The sequence below is a fragment of the Lontra canadensis genome, unplaced genomic scaffold, assembly GCF_010015895.1.
Source record: "Lontra canadensis isolate GAN:19392208 unplaced genomic scaffold, GSC_riverotter_1.0 scaffold7, whole genome shotgun sequence".
Lineage (NCBI taxonomy): Eukaryota > Metazoa > Chordata > Mammalia > Carnivora > Mustelidae > Lontra > Lontra canadensis.
In genome coordinates this window covers 36244678-36267343 of record NW_022631001.1, presented here as the reverse complement: position 1 = coordinate 36267343, position 22666 = coordinate 36244678, and the positions used below count along the sequence as shown (strand labels likewise).

At 36.1% G+C, this 22666-nt stretch overlaps 2 protein-coding genes across 4 annotated transcripts in view; one reads left to right on the top strand and one right to left on the bottom strand.

The window, feature by feature from the left end:
* Positions 1-22666, top strand: part of BTBD10 (BTB domain containing 10) — a 73526-nt gene that overhangs the window by 49117 nt on the left and 1743 nt on the right. For all 3 annotated transcript variants that reach the window (XM_032853521.1, XM_032853522.1, XM_032853520.1), the window contains 6 exons: positions 2952-3148; positions 5445-5730; positions 8448-8550; positions 10006-10126; positions 17989-18186; positions 20729-20839. In XM_032853521.1, coding sequence (XP_032709412.1) covers positions 2952-3148; positions 5445-5730; positions 8448-8550; positions 10006-10126; positions 17989-18186; positions 20729-20839 — 1016 coding nt within the window. The remainder of the gene's footprint in view (positions 1-2951; positions 3149-5444; positions 5731-8447; positions 8551-10005; positions 10127-17988; positions 18187-20728; positions 20840-22666) is intronic.
* The window catches only part of ARNTL (aryl hydrocarbon receptor nuclear translocator like), a 103699-nt gene continuing 100216 nt past the window's right edge, over positions 19184-22666 (bottom strand). The window contains exon 20 of the mRNA XM_032853517.1: positions 19184-19376. Coding sequence (XP_032709408.1) covers positions 19351-19376 — 26 coding nt within the window. The 3' untranslated portion in view covers positions 19184-19350. The remainder of the gene's footprint in view (positions 19377-22666) is intronic.

Below are 22666 nucleotides of genomic sequence, written 5' to 3'. Positions count from 1 at the left end.
TTTTTTTTTTTTTTTTAATTTTCAGCATAACAGTAATCATTGTTTTTGTACCACACCCAGTGCTCCATGCAATCTGTGCCCTCTCTAATACCCACCACCTGGTTCCCCCAACCTCCTACCCCCCCACCTCTTCAAACCCTTCAGATTGTTTTTCAGAGTCCATAGTCTCTCATTGTTCACCTCCCCTTCCAATTTCCCCCAACTCCCTTCTCCTAACTCCCCATGTCCTCCATGCTATTTGTTATGCTCCACAAATAAGTGAAACCATATGATAATTGACTCTCTCTGCTTGACTTATTTCACTCAGCATAATCTCTTCCAGTCCCATCCATGTTGCTACAAAAGTTGGGTATTCATCCTTTCTGATGGAGGCATAATACTCCATAGTGTATATGGACCACATCTTCCTTATCCATTTGTCCATTGAAGGGCATCTTGGTTTGGCGACCATGGCCATTGCTGCTATAAACATTGGGGTACAGATGGCCCTTCTTTTCACTACATCTGTATCTTTGGGGTAAATACCCAGTAGTGCAATTGCAGGGTCATAGGGAAGTTTTATTTTTAATTTTTTGAGGAATCTCCACACTGTTCTCCAAAGAGGCTGCACCAACTTGCATTCCCACCAACAGTGTGAGAGGGTTCCCCTTTCTCCACATCCCCTCCAAAACATGTTGTTTCCTGTCTTGCTAATTTTGGCCATTCTAACTGGTGTAAGGTGATATCTCAATGTGGTTTTAATTTGAATCTCACTGATGGCTAGTGATGATGAACATTTTTTCATGTGTCTGATAGCCATTTGTATGTCTTCATTGGAGAAGTGTCTGTTCATGTCTTCTGCCCATTTTTTGATATGATTATCTCTTTTGTGTGTGTTGAGTTTGAGGAGTTCTTTATAGATCCTGGATATCAATCTTTTGTCTGTACTGTCATTTGCAAATATCTTCTCCCATTCCGTGGGTTGCCATTTTGTTTTCTTGACTGTTTCCTTTGCTGTGCAGAAGCTTTTGATTTTAATGAAGTCCCAAAAGTTTATTTTGGCTTTTGTTTCCTTTGCCTTTGGAGACATATCTTGAAAGAAGTTGCTGTGGCTGATATCGAAGAGATTACTGCCTATGTTCTCCTCTAGGATTCTGATGGATTCCTGTCTCATGTTGAGGTCTTTTATCCATTTTGAGTTTATCTTTGTGTACGGTGTAAGAGAATGGTCAAGTTTCATTCTTCTACATATAGCTGCCCAGTTTTCCCAGCCTTATCTTTTATCTTTGTAGTCTGTTATAATGAGGTGATGACTGAGTTTCTTAATAAAAGAAAATACTAAAATAACAAAGAGTTGTAGATAATAAGCCAACAGAGGAGATGTTCCGGAAAGCACTATGGGATTTAAAATTGAATCAAGAAGATTTAAATTTTAACGAGTGTGGTTTCAATGATGGAGTGCAGGGTTAATAATATGGAGGGGACACTGGAATGAATCAAAAGGCTTAGGGTACAGTATTATTAGCATATCCACTAAATACTGTGTGACTCCGAGCAGTCTTATGATTGAACTTTAATATCTCCATCTGTCATAACTAAATAAACTAGTATTTAATTGGGCAATTCTGTTGTACTAGGTACATTGTTGGTTAGTGTACTTCTGTTTCTTCGTTTAATCCTCATATTAACCTTAATAAAGTAAGTAGAACCTGTATTTTACAGATGAGGAAACTAAGGTTCCATAATGTTAAGTAATACTCAACATGTTGAGCAACTAAGTATTAAAGTACAATTTGTGTTATATTTCTGTATTTCTCTAAAATTGTGAAGTTTCTTCTGTTTCTACTTATAAAAAACACTAAATTTTTAAACCATGCACCATGGTATAATGATAAGATGGCAAATTTCCAGATGTATTAGGTTTGGCTCTCTCAGTTTTGTTCTTGTTAGTTTTCTTACCTGCAATGTACTTTATGAAAATCTTACCTAGTTGCCAGCACCTGATTCACCAGTGATTAACTCAAGTCTGCAGTGAAGTTTTCTTCCTCTGAGATATTAAAGCATTTATTATCTATTTCTCACTTATTAGTTACATATTTGAGATATATACTTACCAGCTTTATATTTGAAATTTGGGATTACTATTGAATTGTTTAAATTTCTATGTATTCATGTATTACTGATACACATCTATTACTGAGACGGGTACACGTAAGTTCCTTCCGGGAACTTCTCTATAGCATTGTACATGTGGTACATATATCTTCATAAGTAATTGTGACTTAATTCTGTCAACTAGACTAGTTAATCATCATTCTCAGGTATTCACTTCTCACAAGCAAATTTACCTGTAAGATACTTTAAAATTTTAAATTTTATAGCTTTACAGAGCACAGATTATTAAAGCTTTTTAGAGAAATGCTTTCCAAAAGAAACTTTTTTTGCCAAAAATTTTGAAAGGAGTTCAATCAAAATCAAGATGAGTTGATTAAAGTAAGCATGTAGGCTTATTGTATTTGGCAAGGAGACCAGTTACTTTGCCCCATAGCTGATTTTTTTTAGAGTTCTGAAAGCTGGTGTTCTCTCTGCTTGTGCCTCGCCACCCCCTGCCCCCATCAAAGAGATCAAAATGTTTGAGCAATATTTAGAAGATCTGGGTGGTCTCTAGTACTACTACTATTACTACTACTACTACTTACTCAAAAGTTAATTAACATTTCTGGGCTTCAGTTTTCTCATTCTTAAAAAAAAAAAAAAAAAACTGAGTTGGATTATTTGATCTTTAAATATACTCTGTTCCAGCATTTATAAAACCTACACGTTTAAGATAATTATGTTTCAGAATTGTAAAGTAGCATTTGATTCTTAAACTTCAAAATAGTAGTAGTTTAATGTTAATTGCTTTTTTCTTTAAAAGCATTTGTGATCTCCTGTTCCACTTTTATGGTTAATTTTCCTTTTTGACTTACCAGTACTCCCTCACGTGTTGCTAAAGGAGTTGTTGACCACACCAAAATGAGTCTACATGGTGCTAGCGGGGGACATGAACGATCAAGAGATAGACGAAGATCAAGTGACAGATCACGAGATTCATCTCACGAAAGAACAGAATCTCAACTCACTCCTTGTATTAGAAATGTTACTTCTCCAACACGACAACACCATGTTGGTACGTAAAATTAACTCATCTTCCTGACAGTTTTTAAAAGCATGCAGTTACCTTTTTAAAACAGTAATGACTGTGAATTCTGCCTAGTACTTGAGAGTAAAATTAACTTCTTAGTTCTATTCAGTTGCTATTTTAGCTTAGCTTCATTCTTGCTATAAGAAATCAGCTTATTAAATGAAACTTAAAAGTGATTTTTTTTTGAGTCTGGGACAGTTTCATAAAAAGAAATTTGAAAAGCCTTTAAAACTGTGATATGAGATAATTTGTTTAATTTTTAAAAATATTTGAGAGAGAGCGAGAGCATGCAGGAGTAGGGGGAGGAAGGGAGTGGCAGAGGGAGAGGGAGAAGCAGGCTCCCCACTGAGCAAATGCCCTGGGGCTAGATCCCAGGAGCCAGGGATCCTGACCTGAGCCTAAGGCAGACATTTAACCGACTGAGTCACCCAGGTGCCCCGAAGTCTTTCAAATTGATTTTTATCTTATGTGATACATAAAAAGTGGTTTATTTTTAAAAAATTTGTAGTAAACTGTTGATAGGAATTCTTGGTTAATCATGCTAGAAAAGGAAGTGAAAGCTAGAATAACCATGTAGTAATTTATTTTAAGTTTTGACAGTATTTTAAATTTAACTTAAAAAATAGATGGTGAAAGGGAAGGTGTGAAGTGTTTTGTTTTGTTTTTTTCTTGGCAAGTAGCTCATGTATTTTTTTCCCTTCCTACTCATTACTGTAAATGAACATTATTATATTTCAGGTAAATAAATTGTGTGACTGAGAAGTACATTAGCAATGTGAACTTGTTGATTTTCATTTTCCCTTGGAGAAGGGGCAAATCTAATACCTTCCCATTGTTTTTGATTGTTACAAATCAAAATCATTTATCTTAGGGCTTAATTATACAGAGAGGTTGTCAGTATCTAAGTAGGTCCTCAAAGTCAAACTAGTACTGATAAGCCAAAAATCCATGCAAGTATAAATAGGAGTTGACAGTTCATTAATATGCTAAATTCAATCCCTGGGAAGAGAATAGGAAGATATAATAAATGATTTTTATTAATTGAGCAAATTTTGGTTTGGGGATGCCACTAGCATTCTGGAAACGGGCAATAAAATGGAGGTGTCAGAATATCTCTGGAGATAAAGCAAACCGAATTATATCATCAGTAAAGCTGTACAGAATGTTCTGAGTACCCTGAGTCATGGAGGAATTTGGCAGAAGCTGATGAATCTGATGAGATGGAGGTACATTTTTAGGTCACCTTTTAAAGTGTAGTTCTGTCCTCTAAAGGGAACTTATCACAGAATCTTAGTTTTAATTTTCCCTTTATAGAATATTGGAACAGCTGAAGAAAATCTTCTGAATTTTAACAATATTTCCTACCTAATTAAAATTATGGATAGTAATTATATGATCCTTTAGAATTTGTGGCAGTGCTTTTATTCCAACAAAAGTGAGACTGAAAAAAAAAGCAATGTATCATAAGCTATTGAAGCCATTTTATTTGGTTGGTAGACATTAAAAGTCATTTGAAAGAATTAATACTTTTGTGTCCTTAGTGACCTTTTTTCTTCCTTTGGGGCCTTGCTTTTGTGAGATAAATTACTACTTTGGGGATGGCCTAATTAATATAGTGAGAGTCCAAAGTTTGTACTTAGTGTTCTCAGAGTAGTACTAATACTTTTAGTATTTAGGACAGTTAAAGTTGGTATTTTCTAAAATTAATCTTTTACTTCCTGTCAGTGCTTATTTGACTTGTAAACTTGTAAGACTATTCTATTCCTTGGGTTTCATGTATTTTTAAATAGCATACTAGCATGAAATTTACCTTAATTTTGATCTTAGTCTGAGTGAGCATTAGTCAGCTATACATCTTTTTAAAAAATCTACAAAAATTAATTTAGAAAACATTTTGATGTTTGAGGTTTTATTCCTGGGAAGTAGTATTTATGGTGTTCTGTGAAAATGTTACTTGAAATCAAAAAGCAGAAATGCTTTGATTGATTGATTTTATTTTATTTTATTTTTTGAGAGAGAGTGCGTGCATGCACAAGTGGCGGTGGGGGGTGGAGGGCAGAGGGAGAGAGAGAAGCAGACTCTGTGCTGAGCAGAGTCCAATGTGGCAGGACACTGAGATCATGACCTGAGCCGAAGGTAGACACTTAACCAACTGAGCTGCCTAGGCCCCCAGAAATGTGATTTAAAACAACTTTTCTACATCAGAATTTTTAAAAGATAAATGTGGATCTTGAATTTTTTTTAAAGGAAAATTTGCATAACTTTAACATCTTTATTTCAGAACGAGAAAAAGATCATAGTTCTTCTCGTCCAAGTAGTCCTCGTCCTCAAAAGGCATCTCCAAATGGTTCCAGTAGCAGTGCTGGGAACAGCAGCAGAAACAGTAGTCAGTCAAGTTCGGATGGTAGCTGTAAGACATCTGGGGAGATGGTGTTTGTATATGAAAATGCAAAAGAAGGAGCTCGGAATGTGAGAACATCGGAACGAGTAACGCTAATAGTGGATAACACTAGATTTGTTGTAGACCCATCCATTTTTACTGCACAGCCAAATACAATGTTGGGCAGGTTTGTGTTATTGCAGTTCTTTGTATTATTATAAAGCACTTTCACGTTATTTAAGTTTTACAGTAATTCCCTGTTGGAATGTAGTATTCCTGTCCTATAGATGAACTGAACTTTGGAAGTTAAATATAATGTGCTCAAGTTAGTATAGCCAGAAAATGGTAGAGCCAGATCTTGAACTTGGTTTTATTTCTAACAATTTTTGTTATATCAGCAAGAAAAAAAAAATTATTTAATGAAGACAGGGTCCTAAACAATCTCCACTGGTTAAAGCCTTAAATTCTATCTAACAAGGTGAGTATAACAGTAATATATGCTTTTTTCACTTGGGGGAATCCCAAATTCAACCACCAAATACAGCAGGTATCAGCATTTTGTTTAAAGAGGAAAAAAAAAAACAGTTTGGTTAGCTGAAAAGTCAGCATGTATTGCCAGATTAAAAAAAAAAAAAAAGGGAAGGTATTAACAAGTAGTTAGAATGAAGGAAAGATACTTGTAGTTGTATTCTAATCTGTGTAGGTCTAGAGTAAAGGTCAATGTGAAGTTTGTAGTTGTGGGAACTGTGGTCTTAAGAATGATATAGACAATATAGACTTGATTTTTCATTGTGTGCAAAATGAGCAAATACCTTTATTTTTTTTCATTTTTTTTCAAGTATCTTTTCGTTGTAAAATTAGTATCTTTTCCTGTTCTAATATAAAGTGAAGGAGCATAGAAATGAAATAGAAATTTATATGGTGTAAAAAACTTGTGTTTTTTTCCTAGGTTGTATATGAGTAACTATTTAGGATGCCTTTGTGTGTGGACATGTGATTTCTCCTCTGAATACAGAATAAAAGCTAACATGACATTGCACATTTTGAATAATTGAATATTCTTTTTAACATTGGCATTTAGACTTTACATATCGGAGGCAAAGAAAACAAGTATGGCTTTTATGTATTTTTAGTAGCACAGAGGAAGATTATTGAGGGAAGGTGTCAGGAGGATGACTCGACACTATTAATACTTTTTTTTTTTTTTGAAGATTTTATGTATTTATTTGAGAGAAAGAATGAGAGAGAGAGAATGAGAGGGGAGAGAGTCAGAGGGAGAAGCAGACTGCCCACAGAGCAGGGAGCCTGATGCAGGACTCGATCCTGGGACTCCAGGATCATGACCTGAGTGAAGGCAGTTGCTTAACCAACTGAGCCACCCAGGCACCTGACACTATTAATACTTTTAATTTTTACACAAATTTTAAAGAAACACTCTTAAAAAGTAGATATTTGAAATTTTGTTTCCTTTGTTAGGCTACCTTTTCTTTAAAAGCAAAACAAAACAAAGTCCAAAATATTTCTGTGTGTGTATCCATATTGAACTGAGAAGCATAACATTCTCCTTTTGTTAAAAAAAAAAATTTCAAGTATTTGAGAAAGTTGCATGACATTTGATTCCTGAAAGACTGTCGTTGCCTTTTTTTTTTTAAACAAAATGAAGTCATCTTTTTCATGCTAGTTGAGTAAAGCATATCTTTGGGGATGAAAATTCATATTCATGGGTACTGTAAAAAGCAGTTGGCATTCTTTTGGAAACTTCAAAATAAAAAAGCTTTGTTCTTTATAGATTTCTGTGTTAAAACAAAAGAAGAAACCATTTAAATTGGGAAATTGTTGAGTCCAATACTTAAGAATGATGGTATCATTTAATTTGGAGGTCCAGCTTCCTTTAACCACAGTTTTAAAATTTTCTTGGGAGTAATGCATTAAACTTTTGATTTTGAAGAACATACTCTGCACATTTGCTCTTTTCAAAAAACATTTCATAGTTACTATGAAAGGGCCAAGAACATTACTTGAAAAAATAGAAATCTGTATTTCCTTTTTTTTTTTTTTAAGATTTTATTTATTTATTTGACAGAGATCACAAGTAGGCAGAGAGGTAGGCAGAGAGAGAGAAGGGGAAGCAGGCTCCCTGCTGAGCACAGAACCAGATGTGGGGCTCGATCCCAGGACCCTTGAGATCATGATCTGAGCCGAAAGCAGAGGCTTAACCCACTGAGCCACCCAGGCACCCCAGAAATCTGTATTTTCTTATGTAAAAATTAGTATTAAGAGCATTTTACTCATTTGTTTAAACTTTTGATTCACTGCTTAGCTTCCTCATTCATTTTTACCCGAGCATTTGATTGCTAATTTTTCAGTTCTGGGATACAAGTGTAAGAATTTTGAGTGATGTTTCTTATATTTATGTTAGAGTCATGAAAAGTGAAACAACCTAACGTGCCTGTTTCCTACTTTACTGTATGTGCTGCATTATAGCATTAACTTTGCAGTGAGGGCAGCAGTTTTAAGGAAGAGGTACAGATAACATGGTTTCCCTTTTCCATTCCCCCCCCTTTCTGGTAAGATTAGTATAAAAATCGCCTTTTCCCCTAGATTGATTGATTGATTTTTTTTTTCTCTCTCCCTGAGAAGAAGGAGCTGAAAAGTTCTTTAGCTTCTGAGTTTTATCAGCTGATTTTGTTTGCTTATAGGGAATCTATACTACTATTCCCTCCCATCAGAAAGGTAGTATTTTTAATAATCCTTCATTTATTACTTTTGTCAGAATAAATTGCTAAGAATTTTTTAACTAATTTGTGAATAAATTATTCCTTTTTACTTTTGTACGTGAAATAAATTTTCCCTTTGAAGGCAGTATCCTATTGTTATATTTCTCATTATTTACCAATATCATAGGATGTTTGGTTCTGGCAGAGAACATAACTTTACACGTCCCAATGAGAAGGGAGAGTATGAAGTGGCAGAAGGAATTGGCTCCACAGTGTTTCGAGCTATTCTGGTGAGTGCTCATTTCTTATGTCTTGACTTAATCATAGAACTCCCTTTTGGTAGGTATTTGTATTAGAAGCAGAGTTCTATTTGGATATCTCTATGCAGAATATTGTTTTTTAAAAAATACCATTTTATTCATTTTTATTTTAGTACATAAAGATAGTATGATACAAATATAGTTCGGGGGATGTGACATCTCTTAAGTATAAACAGGTGGTTCTTTCAAAGGGTTTAGTGGTAATCCATCTGGAGTCATGTTATTCCTTCCTCCCTCATTCTCTTAAATACAATAAGTTGATCATTTTTGCTATCTGAGATAAATGTGATTACTTGAATTCTAATATTTTATTGCCTATAACTGGCAATGTGGACAGTTAACATATAAAAGTCATCTAAAATATAATAGCATTTTTGTTTTAAACCTTTTTTTTTGAGGTTTTAACCTTTTATTTTGAGGAATATTTGAATTGGTATTACAGAGTTCCTCCTTGTAATTTCAAATCAGTGATAAAGCTTTGATTTATAGTTTGTGACTATGCCACAGTCTGAAAATATGGTTTCCTCAGATAATTTTGGGGAAAATGGGCAGGGAGGATCATGGGGTAAAAGGAATGGAAGTTGATCTTGATTAGGTTGTTAGTACTGGGGCAAGTACCAAAAGACATCTTGCTTGCACTAGTATAGCAACTTGATTGTGTTATTGTGGCTCTGAACCTCAAGAAGCTTAAGGCAGATCTTAATTTGTGGGGGAGAGGGGAGTGCTTTAGCTGGCCCTACTTCATTTAACCCCCGATGGAGTTGCTGAATAAAAAAAAAAAAACAAAAACTTATGACTCAGCTGTAATTTGGGGGCTAGCCCTTAACAATTTTTAAAGTAGATCTTGGAAATAAGTACTATTTATTGTTCATAATTTGGGACACATCAAAAAATAGTATTTGGAAGAAGAATATGTAATTGTGCGTTCTGTTTACATATATTAATACCTGGAATATGACTTTGAAGTTCTTTACTAAGAACCACAAATTTTGCTCAATTCTGTAAATAATATTTAAGGTACCTTAAAATATATCACTTAACTTAATTTTTTAAAAAAAAGTTTTAAAATTTGATGGTAGTTATATAGAAAAATAACTTATAGAGTGGAAAATACATATGAATTGGCATGCTACAATAGAGAGAAGAAACATATCAGTATCAGGAGACCTGGCTTTCCTCTGCTAATAAATAATTGTTTGACTAGGTGAGTCAACGAACCCATTTGGGCCAACGTTTTCTTATTGGTAAAATGAAAAAGTGGTTAGGTGAACAGAGGTCCCATCTAACTTTAAAATTCCACAGTTCAGAAAAATCAGAGCTCCACTGTTTTCGAAAATGCTAGCAGCTTCACCTTAATAGTAAGGTTTTGGCTACCTTATGCTGTAGATGTTTTATGCATTCTTTACTTTTTTTTTTTTTTTTTAGGATTACTACAAAACAGGAATAATTCGTTGTCCTGATGGCATATCTATTCCTGAACTGAGAGAAGCATGCGACTACCTTTGTATTTCTTTTGAATATAGTACTATTAAATGTAGAGATCTCAGTAAGTATGATGTTTTGTGTGTGAGTGGTTTGTAGAGTTACAATATATTGGAATGAAAAGTCTGAAAGAGTGCTGTTCATGTGAACATCAGATATTTGTTTAATTGGATTATAAAGCACTGTGATACTATAAGGATGCTTCATGGAAGTCTACAGAGATTTTTATAACCAATTCAATTTTCCAAAACTTCAAAAAAAATTTTATATGTATATGTTTGTATGTATATGTGTATATTTATTTTTGATAGACTCTCCTAGATTTCCTCCTTGACCTCATCTCTGTCATTTGTTGCCAGTCTTTATCTCCCAGCTTGGGAGCCCTGGCTTTGGTCAAGTATGGTATTTGGCTTCACTCCTGAGATCACATCAACCAAAAATTTATAAATTTTTTCTACTTTCACATAAGATAATATCCTAAGCCACTGTGGAAGATAACTCTCAAAGAGAATATTTGTCATTAAAGATCTTAGATTAAATACCTAACCCTCATTTATCCAGAGGGTTAAGTGACTTTGTCTTAAGAACATCAGACAGCCTCAGAGCAGAGTCTAGAACTTTGGAAATCCCAAGTTTTTGATCAGTGTTTTCCCCTTACCACCACCCCAGCACTCCTCCCTCTCACCATTTGCCATACCTCCTGAGGGGAAGAAAAAAGGTGATTATACACAGAAAAGTCAGAATAAGAGAATTTTCAGATGTTGACTTAGATGCTGAGTGGTTGGAGAAGTTCAGAAGGAGAGGTCATTATGTGCTAGAGGGATTGGGAAAGAGTTCAGCGGAGGCAGGTAGTAAAGAATAAATTGGAATGATTAGAAAGAATAGAGTAAGGAGGTAGTTTAACAGCTGAGATTTTTGGACTAAAGATGCAAAAAACATATTTTGGAAAGAACCTAGTTGGGACAGAGACTTTATAGCAGGACCAGCAGGAGATGAGAATAAATAGATGGGCCACATTGTAGAAGGTCTTTGATCCAAACTCATGTTCTTACATTTTATCCTATATATGGTGGAAAGTCATTTCAAAAGCTTCCTATATGTGGTTATAGCCTTATGTTAATAAGTCTATAGACTTATGGTTATCTTTACTTCATTAACCTAAACTCACCAGTAGCTTGCCATACCTTCTCAAAGATTGGTGTGTTAGAAACTATGAATGTAAAATGTTAAATAATTTTTTAGAAGATTTTATTTATTTGAGAGAGAGAGCACAAGCAGGAGGAGCAGCAAAGGGAGAGGGAGAAGCAGGCTTCCTGCTGAGCAGGGAGCCTGATGTAGGGCTCTATCCCAGGACTCTGGGATCATGACTTGAGTTGAAGGCAGACACTTAACTGCTGAGCCACCCAGGTGCACTGTGAATGGGAAATATCATTTCATATTTTAAGGCACCTAGTGTATACTTAAAGATAGGTGTTCTCTTCATGCTTATTTAAGAACTAACTCATTGAAATTGTGTGGTCTTACTAAGTCCTCCCCTAAGTACCATTTTATTATTGCCAAACATTCTTTAAAATCTTCATAAAAATATCAGTAGGTAGGATAAAGTGGCTGGTCCACCTCTGAGTCCATTTCTCTATAAATGATATTTAAAAGTTTAAAGTCGGGGCGCCTGGGTGGCTCAGTGGGTTAAAGCCTCTGCCTTCGGCTCAGGTCATGGTCCCAGGGTCCTGGGATCGAGCCCCACATCAGGCTCTCTGCTCGGTGGGGAGCCTGCTTCCTCCTCTCTCTGCCTATTTCCTCTGCCTATTTGTGATCTCTGTCTGTCAAATAAATAAGAATCTTTAAAAAAAAATGATATTTAAAAGTTTAAAGTCGGGGCGCCTGGGTGGCTCAGTGGGTTAAAGCCTCTGCCTTCAGCTCAGGTCATGATCCCAGGGTCCTGGGATCGAGCCCTGCATCGGGCTGTCTGCTCCGCGGGCAGCCTGCTTCCTCTTCTCTCTCTCTCTGCCTGCCTCTCTGCCTACTTGTGATCTCTGTCTATAAATAAATAAATAAATAAATAATAAAAAATAAATAAAAGAAGATTAATACCTACTCTTCTCAAACTATAAAAAAAGTTTAAAGTCAAATAGGTAGAGCATACATATGTAAATTCGAACAAAGTTTGTTTTTTCACATCTTAAAAAATGTTTTTACTAAACCATGAGCATTAATTATTCTAATTTAGATCCTCAAGATCTAAAGTTTTGTGTTTTTTTTTTAATTCATAGGGGCATTTTAATTTTAATTCTTAAAATTAAATATTAAATTTTGGGGACTATCAGATAAAAAATATGTGGATTTGATTTTATAATCCTTTGGGCATAGACTCTGTCATCACTGTTAAGTCTCATTTATTTGTTATGGAATTAAAGGTAAAAGTCTTTATTTAAAATATGTATAATAATGTTTTTTCTAGATTTTGGCTTTTAAATAATTATAACTTCCAGAATACTTGTAATACATATTTTTAAAAATAGAATTCTCATAGACTTTATTAAAATAAAACTATGTAGAATTTGAAGAGACAAAAATGTCCTTGTAAAAATATAATAGGATACTGTAGGTGTAGACTTGAGTCCAAATCTGAATTGTTTCCTGTTCATATGTGCCTTTACTGAATACTAGAATGGCACATTACACTAAGATGTCTGTTTGTGTCTTAAAATTATACAAAGGACTATCTATACCTTTTCAACTTTGTGTCCATAGTGCTTGCCTGCCACATAGTAAGGACTCAATAAACATTTGCTAAATGAATAAATTATTTTATCCCCCATGCATTTTTTTAGGACCCCATTCTAATTATTCTCATCTTCTCTGTATCATTAGTCTTTTCCTCTGTATATAGTAATCCTTAGCCTCAGACTCAAATCTAACCTATGTCTATTGTAGATATTAAAGAAAATTATATAAAATATTTTAAGGTTTTCATTGGAATTCTTTGAAGTTAATGTTTTAGAAAAATTAACATTTTTACTGTCTCCTCCAACTGCTGTCTTTCCGTTTACTAAGTTTTCTTTTATGTCTTTAATTTCTTCTGATTTTGTTTATTTTTTGATACTTTGTATTTTTTTTGTTGTATGTAGAGTATATTTAAATTTTCTAACTGCTAACATAAGAAAATTATTGAATTTTACATATTTGTATGAGCTACCTAATAGAAACTCTATTTCTAATAGTTTTTCAGTTGGTTCTCACATATTCTTGGTGGATAATTGGCTCTGTTGTAAATAACACTTTATATTTTTTTGTGTGTCTTAGTGCATTGGCTAGAATATTTTGAACAGTGTTTAAAAATTTAGTGGTAATGCTGGTATCCCTGTCTTTGAAGGCATTTTCTTTAGATGTCACTGTTAAGTCACTCCTTTCTTCTTGACTCTTTCTTACTTTAGCTCCTTGACATCCTTCTTTTAGGCCTTCTGTTTATCTTTCTCTCACTTGCTCCCTGATCCTTGATCTCTTGAATAAGCTCATTCCCAAGTGTTCTGTGTTAAGCTCCCTTCTCTCTCACAGAACCTATACACTTATTCTAAGTGATGTCATTCATCGTTATGGCTTCAAACACTCCCATACCCTGTGGATTTCCAATACTTTATCTCTAATACTTTTTTTTTTTTTAAGATTTTTTAAATTTATTTGACAGAGACACAGTGAGAGAGGGAACACAAGCAGGGGAAGTGGGAGAGGGAGAAGCAGGCTTCCTGCTGAGCAGGGAGCCCGATGTGGGGCTCGATCCTGGGACCTTGGGATCATGACCCGAGCCAAAGGCAGCCGCTTAACTGCTGAGCCACTCAGGTGCCCCACTTTATCTCTAATTCTTAAGTATCAGCTAGGTGTTTCTAGTTTACCATTTAACTTATAATCCTACCGCCTCTTACTCAGGCTTTTTGTGAGTTCCATGAATATAGTAAATATAATGATGAACAAGACAGACCTTGTCCCTGCCTTTATGAAGTTTACAGTCTAGTGGGGAAGTAATGAACAGTAATGAAAAGTAATGACAAGCTGTGAACAACAACTTGACAGGTAATGAAAAGCTGTGAAAAATGTGGTGAAGATATGAGATGCTATGAGAAGTGTATGGTAAAGGGGCTGTGGAAAGTCATTATCTAAGTGACATTAAAGCCGAGACCTAAAGGAATGGCAAGTGGATAAGATGCTGATTATACCAGGCAGCAGAAAAGGTATTCGCAGAGGTTGTCAGGTTGGAAGGAATATGACATGCTTAAGGAACTGAAAGAAGAGGGAAGTATGGCTAGAGTGGAGGGATGGAGTGTGAGTGGTAAGAAGTAAGTCCAGAGAAGTAGGGAGAAAGCAAAATTTATTAACTGAATAAATATCTGATGACTGTTAATTCTCTACCAGTCTATTCTAAGTTTTGGGGATGCAGCATGAACAAACCAGGCAAAACTTCCTGTTCTAATGGAACTTACACTCTTTGGGAAGACAGACAAACCAGGTGAACAAGTAACATATGGTATGTTAGTGATCACTGCTGAGGAGCGGGGTAAAGTAAGGAAGGGACATAGAGCAGCCAGAGAAGCCTTAACTGGAGAGGAAAGCTTAATTTCAAGCAGAAAGTAACAATGAGTGCAAGGGTTGAGGCAGCTTGCCTGGCATGTTTGAGAGCAGCAAAGAGAGTGAAGTAAGTTAGAGTGTCCACAGTAGGAGATAAGGTTAGGAGGAGACCTAGGTCATGGAGGACCTTTACCTTTTGGCTTTTACTCTGAGTGATGTGGGAAGCCATTGCACTGTCTTGAACAGAGTAGTAATATATGATCTTTGAGGTTGTACCATTTCATGGGAGCGGAATTCAGTATAGAATTGTACAGTGCTATGGTCCTGATAGGACTGTGGTTTAAAAGAATTACTCTTGGCTGTTGTGTTGGAAATGGATTGCGAGGGGGAATTAAGGTAAAAGTAAATGGATATTTAGGAAGCTGTTGCCATAATTCAAGTAGGAGATAGTGATGGGTTAAATCAGGGTGGGAGCAGTAGGAGGTGTTAAATTCTGGACATATTGGATGGCAGAGTTGTAAGGATTTGCTTGTTGATTGAGTTATGAGATGGGGAAGAGAGAAGAGGACTTTAATTTACTGGAAATGTGGAGTTGCCATGAAGTGAGATGTGGGAAACTTCATGGGCAGTGAAAATTTAGAAGCTTGATTTGAGACATGTTAAATTTGAAATACTCACTAGATGTCCAAGTGGAAATGGTTAGGGGGGCATTGGGTATATATGTTTAAAGTTCAGGAAAGAAATATGGGCCAGACTAAATCTATGTGCAGGATATACCCACACCCTCCCCCTCCCCACAGGATTTACGTACAATATATATTTATATGTAGTGTTTAAAGAAAATATTTTTTAAAGGACTCTACACACTGGTCTATAATCTCCTTTTCATGTAACAGGTCTTTATGGACCAAGTTAAGGATTTAGGACTTTTGTTTTTAGGTAGTATTGGCCGTGAAAGACTTAAACTAGAGGAGATGCATAATTTGGCTGCTGGGGGGAGGATGAATTACACAGGGGCAAAAGTAAATGTTGGGGGAATATGATTAGGTTTTATAGTAGTTGGGGTAAGAGTTAAGGATGACTTGGACTTGGTGGGGGGCATTGGGGATAGAGTGTATTCTGGTGAAGTATTGCTATGTAAACATTCCAAACTTAGTATAAAGTATAATTTTTATTCCGTGGGTCAAGAACTCAGACAAGGTACAGCAGAGGTGGTTTGTGTCTGCTTCACGATATGTGAGGTCTCATCTCATGAGTAATTGAAGGGCTAGGTGACACAGAAGGCTACAGGCTTCTTCACTCACAAGTCTGCTGCTTGCAGTGGAATGACTCAAATGCTGGATTCAGCTAGAACTGTCAGAGAACCTGCATGTGACCTCTTCATGCATCTTGGGCTTCTCCAAGTCTGGAGACTGGGTTCAGCAGGGAAGTACTTGGGAGTGAGCATTACGAGGACCAAAACAAAACTGCAGATCATGCACTGTCACCTCTGCCATGCTCCCTTGGTTACAGGCAAGTCAGTATGACCAGCCGAGGTTAAAGGGGAAGAGAATTAGATTCCACCTCCAGGGAGATGTCAAGGTTCCATTGCAGAAAAGTATGTGGAATAAGAGATTCTGTAGTTACCTTTGGTTAGCATCTTCCAGAAAAGGAAATGACACAATTCAAGGTGCATTTAAGAGGTGGACTTGATAGGGCTTGAGGAATGGTTGAATTAAGAGATGCAAGTGGAATCAAGGATTCATTTATTTATTCTACAAGTATTTAAGTTCCTGCTATATGCCTGGCACTCTTCTTAGATGATTCTGAGAAATAATGGATGGCAGTGGCATTTACGGATTTAGAAAACACTGCAGGGAGAAGCAGATAGGATTAAATTCACTTTTGAATATATTGAGGTTGAGGTGCCTGTGAAGTAGCATCCCAATGGAGATTTCCAGAAGGTAGTTGAATATAATACATCTAGAATATAGAAGACAAGAATTAGTGGAATGAATTTAGGAATTACCAGGTAAGGTAAAAGAGAGGAAAAGAAAATTGTTTTGAGAAACATCATTTTTTAATGAACAGCTAGAGGAGAAGGGGTTGGCAAAGATGATCAAGAAGAACTCCAGATGAGAAAGAAAACCAGGGGTAATGGCATCAAAGATTCTTAAGGAAGAAAGAGTGTTTTAAGAAGAGGGTTCAACCATGAAGTCAGTTAAGAACAGGATCAAAAAGGTGTTCATTATTTTTAACAATCTAAAGGTCATGTGGAGACTATATTGAGAACAGTTTTGAGGAGTACTGATTGGTATTGGTTCAGACTGGAAGCCAGATTGGAACTGGTTCAAAAGTTAAAGGAAAAAGAGTGTGTTGAAAAATCTAGGAGTTTGGCAATCAAGGGGATTAAAAAGAAGTCATAATGGAAAGTAGCCAGCCTAGAGAGAGGCATGGCTAAATAATAACATATTATTTAATCATTTATTATATTACTACATATTATTTAATTATTATGTAATTAGCTGTTTTAGGGGGAAAAAGCTCTCCCTTGGGAAAATGCAGATTAGATTGAATTCTAGTTCCTGTTCTAACCCTCCCAGTAGTTCGTGAACTAGTAGTGCCTTAAATAAGAAGACATTGCCATTGTCACAGGAAAAAAAAATTAGGTGGATGCAGGTGATTTTTGTGGCTGTGTACTTGGGAAATTGAAGTTATTCATTATACCTATACTTAAGGAGGGTGAAGTGAAATGATTTTTTACGCCTCTGACTTCTAGGGTCAGGTTTCCAACTAAGTTCTGTACTATGCTGTATTTTCCTTGGCCTTTTGCCTTCCTTATCCCAAAGCCAGTTCACTTCTTTTCCTGTGCTGAAATACTAATGTTGTTTGTGAATAATTTTCTGAGGAAGAAAACATGGGAGAGGGAATTATGGGAGCTATTTTAGTTCATAAGACAATCTGAAAACATCCTCAAGATACACTTTAAGATATAGTTGCATATATTGATGGAAGACAGCACGATATAGTAAACTACCCTGGGCTAGGGTGAAGGTGGGGAATTTAATTCTGATTTTGCAAATTCGTTTTATAACCTTAGGTAGATCACTTCCTGAAGTATAAAATGAAGGAGTGTGTGTTAGATGCTTTTAATTGGCCCTTCTTGCTGTAAGATTCTACAGTTCGTAAAATCTCTTCCTAGGAAAAGTTTTGTTGACCAAAGAGTAAGCACTGTATTTTGACTTTAGGTTTGCACAGTAGATGCTGAAAAAATCTGATGTTTTTTGTGTGTGTGTTTTTTGCTTCTGCTCTTTTACTCATCAGTCATCAAAAAAAAAAAAAAAAAAAACCAAAAAAACCAAGATATTTTTGTGGGTTTCATTTCAGGTGCCCTAATGCATGAGTTATCAAATGATGGTGCTCGTAGACAGTTTGAATTTTATCTGGAAGAAATGATCCTGCCTCTCATGGTAGCTAGTGCCCAGAGTGGGGAAAGAGAATGCCACATAGTAGTCCTTACAGATGATGATGTGGTTGATTGGGATGAAGAGTATCCACCACAGATGGGAGAAGAGTATTCACAAAGTAAGTACTGTGGCATGTTTTCTCTCTCTGAATCATCACAGATTCTGTCTTTATCTTTTAGAATACTTATCAAAGGACAGTTTTTGTAAAGAAAGTACTTTGAACTCTTACCTACACCAGGAGTCAGCAAACTATGGCCTGTGGATCAAAATCAAGCCTATTGCCTGTTTTTAGAGATAAACTTTTATGTATTGTCTGTGGCTGCTTTTGCGCTACAATGGCAGAGTTGAGTAGTTGCAAGAGACCGCATGGCTCGCAAACTCCGAAGTATTTACTCTCTGGCCCCTTACAGAAAAAGTATCCCCACCCCTGTCATGCACAGAAATGGTTTGCTCTTTGTTGAGTATCTGGATCTTGATGGATTTTTTTTTCTTTGCATTTGAAAAGAAGCCTTTTAGGGAAGTAGATCCTGCAGTAAATAGATTATAAAAGATCAGCTGGGTTTTTAGTTGAATTGTTATTTGTATATACAATGAGAAGCTTCAGTGCATTAATTTCTAGGGTGACTTTAGTTCTAAGATGATCCCTTTTTAGTATCATATCTGTTCCTGCAGGATATAGTGACCCTTCAGAAAGCTTTGTGGAACTACAGTTAGGTATTTCTGACCAAAATAGCTTCTCTTGAGGAACAATGACTTTTTCCTTACTACACTTTCACACCTTTCCTGATCAGAGCCTTTTGATTTTTTGGTTGTCAGAAAATTTATAATATTTTTCTTGATGAGCCCAGTGTGGTATTTTTGAGCTGTTTTAGAGATTTGAGAAGACACAAAGAATGATTTGAGGAACTAGGTAAAATAGCCCAGCATCTTGTTGAGGAACTAGGTAAAATAGCCCAGCATCTTGTTCTGTACTCCAGTCTGTGTTGACTTGGTAAAGATCAGGGTTTCAGTAAAAAATACAGAAATACAGCAAGTTACCAGAATGCTTTAATTTCTCACTTTTTCATTTTACTTATCCTTGTCTAAAATCAAAACAAAGCAGATGCTGAGGGGTTTTCTTTTTGAGTTCTAAAGATTTCAAAAGATTATTTTAACATAAGTTATGGTAGCACTTTTCAGAATTTACATCAAGATGTTTACTTTGCACAATATACTTAATGAGTGTTGTGGTTCTTCTCTGGACAGTTGTTGTAACAGACATTTTTGTTGTATTTCTTCATTCCTAGCTTCTTTGCTGACAGTAGTTTTCTGTAATAATACGTGGAATAAAAAGTTGAACAAAACACAGGAAAAATGGAAGCTAACAAAAAGTAAAAGAAATATACTAAATTATTTTCCACTAAGAAAGAGGAATGAACAAACCAAAATAAATTGCAGTTTTCAAAAAATTTGCCTCTAGGAGAGTAGAGCCAGCTATGGAACACAGAAATAACATTATAGTGATAGAGGAATTATGGTAGACCTGGCTTTTCCTTTTCAATTGTTGTACTTTCCATGCCTGTTGTGTTCTTTGGTTTGTTTTCTTGTTTTTCATCTTAAGCTTTGAAGCTTAAAAAGGACTGAAAATATTTTTACTTCATTTGTCTAAATATATTTCATTTCATGCCAAGATGTTTCAAACTAAAAAAGATTCATTTGAGGAGACACAGCCTTTTCAGCCTGATTTTCCTGTGACATTGACACCATCCATTCCGAGATGTCGGCAAATCTTTATCTTAAAATATCAGTAATCTTAAGGATGTAAATCACAAATTTACCCCATGAGTAGCATCTATATACGTATTTTCCTTTTATTGGCTCTTAAACCAGCATGTTTGGTTTGTGAGTGTGTTTTTCTTTTTTTGAAAAAACCTTTGCAGTTCACCTTTTAAGGGAGATAACTCCACCTGAAAGAGAGAAGGCGAGGAAGGTCCATCAGTCTAACTCCCTGAAGTTCCCAGCACATTTGGAAGACTCAACATGTTGTCAGTGGAATGTCCTTTGCAAAGCCAGTTTGCTCTAAACAGACTAACCGAGGCAGAACATGCTCGAATCTGCCATTTTTAACATCAGTATTAAATGGGGGCTGTTCGCCTGAATTGAAAACAGTTTGTGGGGAGGGTCTTTGCCTTTTGGGGGAATTATTAATAGTTGCTCAATCCATGAAATACAAGATGTATCCATTTTGTCCTCTCTGACAAGGCAGTTTTTTCCCTTCCAGACGAGGCCTTGTAGGCATCACAGCAAAGTCCTCTATGTTGCCTGCTTGATAATGATGTGATATTGCCATCTTCTTTTGGTTCTCTTATTTGAAGAAAGTGGGGCAGAGCCTATTGCAATAAGTTTGTATATGATATATCTTTCAGAAGGAGATTTGTCTTCCTATGGATTGGGTTACCTGATTATTAAAGCTTTTTTCGTTTCAACTTAAGTAGACATTTGCTTATACATTAACTGTACTGAATTATCCTGTCATGTTGGCTAGTCATCCTTTCGCATCACTGCATCCATTATTTGGGCTTTTAGGATTGTCAGGCCCCTTTGATGATCATGATGATTTTAAGTTCTTCTCCAAGTACTTTGATTTTAATAAGAAAATATTTTTGTCTTTTTGTTTCCAGTTATTTATAGCACAAAATTATATAGATTTTTCAAGTACATTGAAAACAGAGATGTGGCCAAATCAGTTTTGAAGGAGAGGGGTCTTAAGAAGATTAGATTGGGAATAGAAGGTAAGACATTTCCATTATTTTTCTATTAATTTTTTAAAAAAGGTTAAAAATCAAATCCCATTTAGAATATAGTTTGAGAAGTACATACTTTCCTGAAAACTCAGATGACTGAATGAATGCTCACTCACACAGTAGACCTGTACATAACAAAAATAAACTTCCTTTATCTGAAAAGATAGAAAGCCATTAGAAATTATTATTTATTCCATAAGATTCCCAACAATAGGGAGAAGTGAGTTTGTCTTTTCTGCTATAGGTCATCACCTGATGCCTTTTCTGCCTAAACCCATGTAGTGTGTTTGGGTACACGTGTATACATAAGATTGGCAGGGATCTTTGCCCATTAGTAATCACTGGTGTTCCTCGAAGCCCAACAGAACTAAAAACTACTCTCTGAAAATGCATGTAAAAGCATATTAGTAGTTTACAGGTTCTTTTTTTTTTTTTTTTTTAAGATTTTATTTATTTACCTGACAGAGATCACAAGCAGGCAGAGAGGCAGGCAGAGAGAGAAGGGGGAAGCAGGCTCCCCGCGGAGCAGAGAGCCAGATGCGGGGCTCGATCCGATCCCAGGACTGTGGGATCATGACCTGAGCCGAAGGCAGAGGCTTTAACCCATTGAGCCACCCAGGTGCCCCAGTTTACAGGTTCTTAAGGTAGAGTAAACTTACTTTCAAATTAAATACAGATTTCAAACTTAATTTCATCTTGTTAAATGCATTCATTTTTAGATTGCTTTTACTTTGTGATTTACATGGATTTTTCCAGATGCTATGTCAGATACTTCTTTTATTTTAAAGTGCCCTTACTAAGAACAAAGTATGCCCTTGGCATAACGTGGCATAGTGTAAAGACAAAAGGTTCTGGAGCCACATTACCTGCATTCACATCCTATGACTGAATAACTCTATGAACTTCTCCAGGGCACGTACCTTCTCTGTGCTTCCATTTCCTCATCTAAAATGGGAGCATTAATAAGTACTTCATAGGGTTATGATGATGACAGATTGAATACACGAAAAACACTTAAAACAGGGGCGCCTGGGTGGCTCAGTGGGTTAAGCCTCTGCCTTTGGCTCAGGTCATGATCCCAGGGTCCTGGAATCGAGCCCTGCATTGGGCTCCCTGCTCAGCGGGGAGCCTGCTTCTCCCTCTCCCACTCCCCCTGCTTGTCTCTCTCTCTCTAAAATAAATCAATAAAGTCTTCACAAAAACAAACAAAAACCCTTAAAACAGGGCTTGGCACATAGAGTTTTATCAGTATATGTTTGTGATGCTGATATTGAAGATAATGGGGTTGATCAGTGACTAGCTGAGCTGCTGGAGATCTCAGTAATGGGCTGCTGAGACACAGGAGAAAGAATGACCAGAAATAGGATCTTGGCAGGAAGGGGAGAAGACTTTAGGCTTAAAAACAAAAGTGGCATTGTTGACACATTGCTTCACCAGTGTGTGTTGTCTTCTGTTGTTTTGTAAATAGTAGGATTTAGCTGTTTGATTTCAGAGCTAGAGAGAAGGAGCCTGGAATCTACTGCAAATTAGGAGAATGAGAAAGGCCTCTCTCAGGCTAAGATATTTGAGCTGAAGCTTGATGACAAGTAGGTTGGAACCAGGTTGTAAAAAAGCCTTATGTATTGTGCTAAGGACTTTGGACTTGCCCTCAAAGCATGAGGAAACCATTGGTAGTTTTTAAGGGAGGATGTAATATGATTGACTACATTCGTATGGGAGTAGTGATTCTGTGTGGAGGGCAAACTGGATTATGATGAGGTGGGAATTTTATAGACTAATAGCCTAAGCGGAATCAAGGACAAGGTAATAGAGCCG